The sequence below is a fragment of the Oncorhynchus nerka genome, linkage group LG4 (genome assembly GCF_034236695.1).
Source record: "Oncorhynchus nerka isolate Pitt River linkage group LG4, Oner_Uvic_2.0, whole genome shotgun sequence".
Classification (NCBI taxonomy): Eukaryota; Metazoa; Chordata; class Actinopteri; order Salmoniformes; family Salmonidae; genus Oncorhynchus; species Oncorhynchus nerka.
This window is the reverse complement of record NC_088399.1, coordinates 75587550-75595882: the sequence shown is the minus strand read 5'-3', so window position 1 is coordinate 75595882 and position 8333 is coordinate 75587550. Positions and strand designations below refer to the sequence as shown.

The 8333-nt window shown below is 46.5% G+C and overlaps 1 protein-coding gene across 1 annotated transcript in view; it reads right to left on the bottom strand.

Annotated features, from left to right (window-relative positions):
- Positions 1 to 1252: 1252 nt before the first annotated feature.
- Positions 1253 to 8333, bottom strand: part of LOC115128596 (growth factor receptor-bound protein 10-like) — a 54170-nt gene continuing 47089 nt past the window's right edge. The window contains exons 11-17 of the mRNA XM_029658558.2: positions 6420 to 6518; positions 6226 to 6303; positions 6006 to 6122; positions 5809 to 5875; positions 2380 to 2467; positions 2163 to 2256; positions 1253 to 2016 (exon numbers count right to left, since the gene is read on the bottom strand). Coding sequence (XP_029514418.1) covers positions 1870 to 2016; positions 2163 to 2256; positions 2380 to 2467; positions 5809 to 5875; positions 6006 to 6122; positions 6226 to 6303; positions 6420 to 6518 — 690 coding nt within the window. The 3' untranslated portion in view covers positions 1253 to 1869. The remainder of the gene's footprint in view (positions 2017 to 2162; positions 2257 to 2379; positions 2468 to 5808; positions 5876 to 6005; positions 6123 to 6225; positions 6304 to 6419; positions 6519 to 8333) is intronic.

Genomic DNA, 8333 nt, shown 5'->3' with positions numbered 1-8333 from the left:
GCAGGACAAGAGGAGAAGAATGAGAGGAGGAAGAGCAGGACATGAAAGAGGAGGAAGAGCAGAACATGAGGAGCAGAAAGAGAGGAGGAAGAGCAGGTTGAGAAGGAGCATTAAGCTTCATTCAGTTTACAAGAGAACTGTAGGCTGTCTGTTCAGAAGTGCAAATAGTTCTGCAACATTAATACAACATCATCGCAATGCCATCAGCTCTGACAGGGAAGTTCACATCTCAAACAATCACCTGCCACTTCATACAAACGGCCAACACAGTTTGCTTTTGTTCTGTTTGTTGTTAGCTTTTTCTCTTCCTAGTGGCCGTGTATAAAGTATCGTAGATAGAGTGAGATGGTTGGTCCAATAAGGAAAGCAGAGGAAGGGCATGATGCCCCCAGGCAACGTCACGTTTCAGGATGCCCCCCAGTCAACGTCACGCTTCAGGATGCCCCCCAGGCAACGTCACGTTTCAGGATGCCCCCCAGGCAACGTCACGCTTCAGGATGCCCCCCAGGCAACGTCACGCTTCAGGACTCCCAGGCAACGTCACGCTTCAGGATGCCCCCCAGGCAATGTCACGCTTCAGGACTCCCAGGCAACGTCACGCTTCAGGATGCCCCCCAGGCAACGTCACGCTTCAGGACTCCCAGGCAACGTCACGCTTCAGGATGCCCCCCAGGCAACGTCACGCTTCAGGATGCCCCCCAGGCAACGTCACGCTTCAGGATACCCCCCAGGCAACGTCACGCTTCAGGACTCCCAGGCAACGTCACGCTTCAGGATGCCCCCCAGACAACGCCACGCTTCAGGATGCCCCCAGGCAACATCACGTTTCAGGATGCCCCCAGGCAACGTCACGCTTCAGGATGCCCCCAGGCAACGCCACGTTTCAGGATGCCCCCAGGCAACGCCACGCTTCAGGATGCCCCCAGGCAACGTCACGCTTCAGGATGCCCCCAGGCAACGCCACGCTTCAGGATGCCCCCCAGGCAACGCACACTTCAGGATGCCCCCCAGGCAACGCCACGCTTCAGGATGCCCCCAGGCAACGCCACGCTTCAGGATGCCCCCAGGCAACGCCACGCTTCAGGATGCCCCCAGGCAACGCCACGCTTCAGGATGCCCCCAGACAACGCCACGGTTCAGGACGCCCGCCCCCCAGACAACGTCACGCTTCAGGATGCCCCCCAGACAACGCCACGCTTCAGGATGCCCCCAGGCAACGTCACGCTTCAGGATGCCCCCAGACAACGTCACGTTCAGGATGCCCCCGCCCCAGACAACGCCACGCTTCAGGATGCCCCCCAGACAACGTCACGCTTCAGGATGCCCCCCAGACAACGTCACGCTTCAGGATGCCAGATGGCAGCCAGATGGCAGCATGAAGCATCAGGTGATCAGCTTATAAAGACTGGACTGCACAGGTTGAATTTACACATGGTCAATCGTTGTGATCGATTCGATCCCTGATGATCAATAAAGAAGTGCGGGGAAACCAGCCCCCTGTCTATCGTCTGTCTGAGGTGGGTGAAGGAGGAGGAAACAGGGGCTTGGTTGGATCCACAGATTACTATAGTACACCACATGTCTGTTTGTCTGTCGATTTATCTATCTGTGTGGCCACTTTCCAATCCCCCCCAAAAGTGTGCAATTGTTCACTACCCCTCATGCATTTTAAAAGCATTGGTGTAACTAAGCATGTACCATCAGCTTCAAACACTCCATTCCTTTCAAATCCACAAGGAACGAGTGAATAAGTGCACACTTGACGAGCTAGTGAACAAGGGGTAGAGAATTTAACTGCAGACAGAGAGTAGTTTAGTGAGATCAGAGGGCAGGCGTATGGTTCATGGATCAGAGGTCAGGGGTGAAGGGTCACAAGGCAACGGCGGTACAGGGGTGTTTGAGCTTGCAGGGCAGCACCCCTCTGTTGAGCTGGTAGAACTCCACCAGGTGGATCAGGTCTGTGAACTTGGTGGAACCATCATCCAAACTGAACAACATCTGACCTTCCTCTTCACACTGTGAGAGAGAGAGAGGAGACAATATACAATACAGTTGAGAAGGAGGCAGGAGATAGGATGTGAGAGCAAACTGAGATGGAGCCAAATTGGATGAACAAGAAGGAAGTGGAACCGAATAGAGGTAGATGAGTATAAAGAACTGACCGGTAGGATCTGGAAGTGTCTGATCTTCTGGTGGTGGCACAAGGTCAGGACAAACGCCTTGGGGTTACTTTGACTGTCTCTCAGCAGGAACAACCTGACACACCCACACATAAAACATTTTCACTTATGCTGTACATCTATACATAGGGATGGTCTGTGGGTACTGGGATGGATGGGAGGGTGGCTTAAGAAGGATAATACAGCTTCTAAGTCTTACCCGTCTACTTGTCCTTGTTGCATGACCATCTTGTGGGACTCTTCTCTAATGATGCGACCATGGAACCATAGCTGTGTTCTATGGATCACTGAAAGACAACATCAGGTTTCAGGTGTCTGAAAGATATTTTCGGCTTTCAATGTATAAACACAAGATGTGCACTATACAGCTTTACACATGCAGAGATACAAGCAGCCTGCATCCAAAATGTCACCCTTTCCCTATATAGTGTTCTTCTTATGACCAGGGCCCATAAGTAGTGCACAATGAAGGAAATAGGGTGCCATTTGGGAGGTAACCACAGATGTAGGAACTGCTTCATATCCCACTTGTGTAACAACAACTTGTGTAACAATACACTCCATTAAATCAACCCTTAACCGACAATGCAGTTTTAAGTAAAAAGTGAATTAAGTAAAAAATCTAATTAAAATAACACAATTAAAGAGCAGTAGTAAAATAACAGTAGCGAGGCTATATACAGGGGGTACCGGTACAGAGTCAATGTGCTGGGGTACAGGTTAGTCGAGGTCATTGAGGTAATATGTACATGTAGGTAGAGTTAAATTGAGTTAAAATAGATAATAAACAGAGAGTAGAAGCAGCGTAAAGGGGGGGAGAGACAATGCAAATAGTCTTGGTAGCCATTTGATTAGCTGTTCAGAAGTCTTATGACTCGGGGGTAGAAGCTGTTCAGAAGACTTTTGGACCTAGACTTGGCGCTCCGGTACTGCTTGTTGTGCGGTAGCAGAGAGAACAGTCTATGACTACGTTGGCTGGAATCTTTGACCATTTTTAGGGCCTTCATCTGACACCGCCTGGTATAGAGGTCCTGGATGGCAGGAAGCTTGGCCCCAGTGATGTACTGGGCCGTACGCACAACCCTCTGTAGTGCCTTGCGGTCAGAGGCCGAGCAGTTGCCATACCAGGCAGTGATGCTCTCGATGGTGCAGCTGTAGAACCTTATGAGGATCTGAGGACCCGTGCTGTGCCATCTTCACGACTGTCTTGGTGTGTTTGGACCATGATAGTTTGTTGGTGATGTGGACACCAAGGAACTTGAAGCTCTCAAGCTAGTCCACTACAGCTCCGTCGATGACAATGGGGGCGTACTCAGTCCTCCTTTTCCTGTAGTCATCAACAAACATCTCCATTGCCTTGATCACATTGAGGGAGAGGTTGTTATCCTGGCACCACACGGCCAGGTCTCTAACCTCCTCCCTATAGGCTGTCTCATCGTTGTCGGTGATCAGGTCTACCACTGTTGTGTCGTCGGCAAACTTAATGATGGTGTTGGAGTCGTGCCTGGCCATGCAGTCATGGGTGAACAAAGAGTAGAGGAGGGGACTGGGAACGCACCCCTGAGGGGCCCCTGTGTTGTGGATCAGCGTGGCAGATGTATTGTTACTTACCCTTACCACCTGGGGGTGGCCCATCAGCAAGTCCAGCATCCAGTTGCAGAGGGAGGTGTTTAGTCTCAGGGTGGAGTGCAATAGTGATTGCATCATCTGTGGATCTGTTGGGACGGTGATGCAAATTGGAGTGGGTCTAGGGTATCTGGGATAATGGTGTTGATGTGATCAACCTTTCAAAGCACTTCATGGCTACAGATGTGAGAGCTTCGGGTCAGTAGTCATTTAGGCAGGTTACCTTAGTGTTCTTGGGTGCAGGGACTATGGTGGTCTGCTTGAAATATGCTGTCAGGGAGAGGTTGAAAATGTCAGTGAAGACACTTGCCAGTTGGTCAGTGCATGCTCGGAGTACACTTCCTGGTAACCCGTCTGAAACTGCGGCCTTTTGAATGTTGACCTGTTTAAAGGTCTTACTCACATCGGCTACGGAGAGCGTGATCACACAGTCGTCCGGAACGGCTGATACATGCTTCAGTGTTGCTTGCGAGCATAGAAGTTATTTAGGTCATCTGGTAGGCTCGTGTCACTGGACAGCTCGTGGCTGTGCTTTCCTTTGTAGTCTGTAATAGTTTGCAAGCCCTGCCACATCCGACGAGCGTTGGAGCCAGTGTAGTATGATTCAATCTTAGTCCTGTACTGATGCTTTGCCTGTTTGATGGTTCATCGGAGGGCATAGCGGGATTTCTTATAAGCGTCCGGGTTAGAGTCCCGCTCCTTGAAAGTGGCAGCTCTACCGTTAAACTCTGTGCGATGTTGCCTGTAATCCATGCCTTCTGGTTGGGTATGTACGTACGGACACTGTGGACGACATCGTCGTCGAGGCACTTATTGATGAAGCCAGTTACTGATGTGGTGGACTCCTCAATGCCATTGGAAGAATCTGTGCAGGAAAAACAGTCCTGTAGCTGAGCATCTGCGTCATCTGACCGAGTCACTGGTGCTTCCTGCTTTAGTTTTAGCATGTAAGGATAGAGGATAGAGTTATGGTCAGATTTGCCAAATGGAGGGCGAGGGAGAGCTTTGTACACATCTCTGTGTGTGGAGTAAATGTGGCCTAGAGTTATTTTTCCTCTGGTTGCACATTTAACATGCTGATAGAAATGAGCTATAAATGGATTTAAGTTTCCCTGCAAGTCCCCGGCCACTAGGAGCGCTGCCTCTGGATGAGTGTTTTCCTGTTTGCTTATGGCCTTATACAGCTCATTGAGTGTGGTCTTATTGCCAGCATTGGTTTGTGGTGGTAAATAGACAGCTATATAGATGAAAACTCTCTTGGTAAATAGTGTGGTCTACAGCTTATCATGAGATACTCTATCTCAGGCGAGGAAAACCTTGATATTAGATTTCGTGCACCAGCTGTTGTTTACAAATATACACAGACTGCCACCCCATGTCTTACTTGAGGCAGCTGTTCTATCTTGCCGATGCAGCGTAAACCCTTCAAGCTGTAGGTTATCCGTGTTTATCGTTCAGCCATGACTCGTGAAACATAAGATGTTACAGTTTTTAATGTCCCGTTGGTAGGATATTCATGATCAAGCTTGTCTATTTTGTTATCCAATGATTGTATGTTGGCTAATAGGATTGATGGTGGAGGCAGATTACACACTCGCCGTCGGATCCTTACAAGGTACCCAGACCAAAATCCCAGATCTCTCCGTCTCTTTCACATGCGAATGACGGGGATTTGGGCCTTGTCGAGTGTCTGAAGTAAATTCTTTGCGTTCGACTCGTTAAAGAAAAAATCTTTGTCCAGTACGAGGTGAGTAATCGCTGTCCTGATATACAGAAGCTATTTTTGATCATAAGAGACAGTGGCATAAACATTATGAACAAAATAAGTCACAAATAACAATAGCACAATTGGTTAGGAGTCCGTAAAACGGCAGCCATCTCCTCCGGCGCCATCTAGCATTACTAAGTATTTATGAAGTTACTGTTAAATGTTGTTACTAGTGTAATTATTACAGTACTACTATCCATGTATAAGAGCAAAGTCATGTAAAGTGTAGGGTACCTGAGCTGAGAGAAGATGGGTGGAGGAGGCTGGGGCTGCCCAGAGCATTCATACGGTGACCACGTTTCTGACGGCAGGAAAGATAAAAAAACAAAACTATTTTACATTCAGAATGACAGAAGTACACCTTCTTCTTAGTCTGAGTTTCCCAATCTTCCATCCCATCCCCTTCCTCTCCTTCCTACTCTCCTCCTCACCCTCCATGTCTGTCCCTCCTCCACCGCGGCACTCTGTGCTTCCAGAGGGTTCTCTATGACGCGTCCCGTCCTGCCAGAGAAGTCCATGGCCACCAGAGAGTTCTCAGACACACTTCTCTACAGAGACAGAGAACTTGTCTGAGCCACGCTACCGCTCTCCAATAGATTCTAGTTTGCTTAAATAGAGTAGGGAATAGAAACATGTGAATAAGAATCTTACCACAGGAGTAGAGAAGTGTGAGACAGGAGACTTCCGCTGCTGGGGACTCTTGTAGTTCTGATACAGTAATATCCCATACTGTCAAAACAGAACATATATGTAGCGCACAACAAAATACATTTTCAAGTAATAAATATAAATGAAACATCAGTTATACAGAAGATTCTGTGAGTGTGTGTGTGTGTGTACTGTACCTTTAACAGTCTGAAGGCAGTCATCCAGCAGGTTCTGCTCTGTTCATCTTCGGCGCACAGCATCCTCAGCTCCTTGCACTCACTCCTCACCTTACTGGGCTGTCAATCAAACAATCAGCCAATCATTGAACCTTACTGGGCTGTCAATCAAACAATCAAATGTTCAGTTAGACAACCCGTCAGCCAGTATTCAATAAATATATAACTAGATATTGCTTGAAGCTCTTTAATATTCTCTCCAACTAAGATCACTGCCCGGTATGGCAACTGCTTGGCATCCGATCGAAAGGCGCTACAGAGGGTGGTGCATACAGCCCAGTACATCACTGGGGTTGAGCTCCCTGCCATTCAGGACCTCTATACCAATCGGTGTCAGTTGAAGGCCCTAAAAATTGCCAATGCCTCCAGCCACCCAAGCCATAGACTGTTCTTTCTGCTACTGCACGGCAAGCGGTACTGATGCACCCATAATACGTTGCATGGACTCATTCTGGTGGACACTAATAGTGTTTAACATAGTGTTTTTGAATGACTACCTCGTCTCTGTACCCCACACAAGCAATTATCTGTAAGGTCCCTCAGTCGTGCAGTGAATTTCAAACACAGATTCAACCACCAAGTCCAGGGAGGTTTAACAATGCCTCGCAAAGAAGGGCACCTATTTGTTAAAAAAAAGGGAAAAAAAGTCTAACCTTTATTAGACAGTGCATTAGTCCGCTGCGTCATTCGGAAGACACTGAATACTCCTTTGAACATGGTGAAGTTATTAATTACACTATAGATGGTATATCAATACACCCAGTCACGACAAATATGATAAAAAAAAAAGATTTAACCTTTTTAACTAGTCAAGTCAGTTAAGAACATATTCTTATTTACAATGACGGCCTAAGATACAAGCATCCTTCCTAACTCAGTTGTCAGAGAGAAAGGAAACCAGTCAGGGATTTCACCATAAGGCCAATAAAGACTTTAAAAGTTACAGAGCTTAATGGCTGTGACAGGAGAAAACTAAGGATGGATCAATAACATTGTAGTTAATCCACAATACTAACCGAATTGACGGAGTGAAAAGAAGGAAGCCTGGACCGAATAACATATTCCAAAACATGTATCCGTTTTGCAACAAAGTACTAAGTAATACTGCAAAAACATTTTGGCAAAGCAATTCACTTTTTTGTCCTGAATACAAAGTATTATGTTTGGGGCAAATCCAATACAACACACACGGTGTACCATTCTCCATATTTTCGAGCATAGTGGTGGCCGCATCATGTTATGGGTATGCTTGTAATCATTAAGGACGGGGGAGTTTTTCAGGATAAAAAATAAATGGAACAGCGCTAAGTACAGGCAAAATCCTATAAAAAAAACCTGGTTCAGTCTGCTTTACACCAGACACTGGGAGATGAATTCACCTTCCAGCAGGACAATAACCTAAAACACAAATCTACACTGGAGTTGCTTACAGTTAACATTCCTGAATGGCCAAGTTACAGTTTTTACTTAAATCTACTTGAAAATGGTTGTCTAGCAATGATCAACCACCAATGACAGAGATTGCAGAATTTTGAAAAAAATTAATGTGCAAATGTTGCACAATCCAGGTGTGGAAAGCTCTTAGAGACTTAACCAGAAAGACTCACTGCTGTTATCGCTGCCAAAGGTGTTTCTACAAATTATTGACTCAGTGGTGTGAATACTTAGGTAAATGAGAAATATCTGTATTTCATTATCCATACATTTGCAAAAAAAAATAATAATACATTTTCACTTTGTCATTATGGGGTACTGTGTCTAAATATAAAAATATATATATTTAATCCATTTAGAATTCAGGCTGTAACACAAACTGTGGAATAAGTCAAGGGGAATGAATAGTTTCTAAAGGCTAAGATATCGTTACTCATTGTG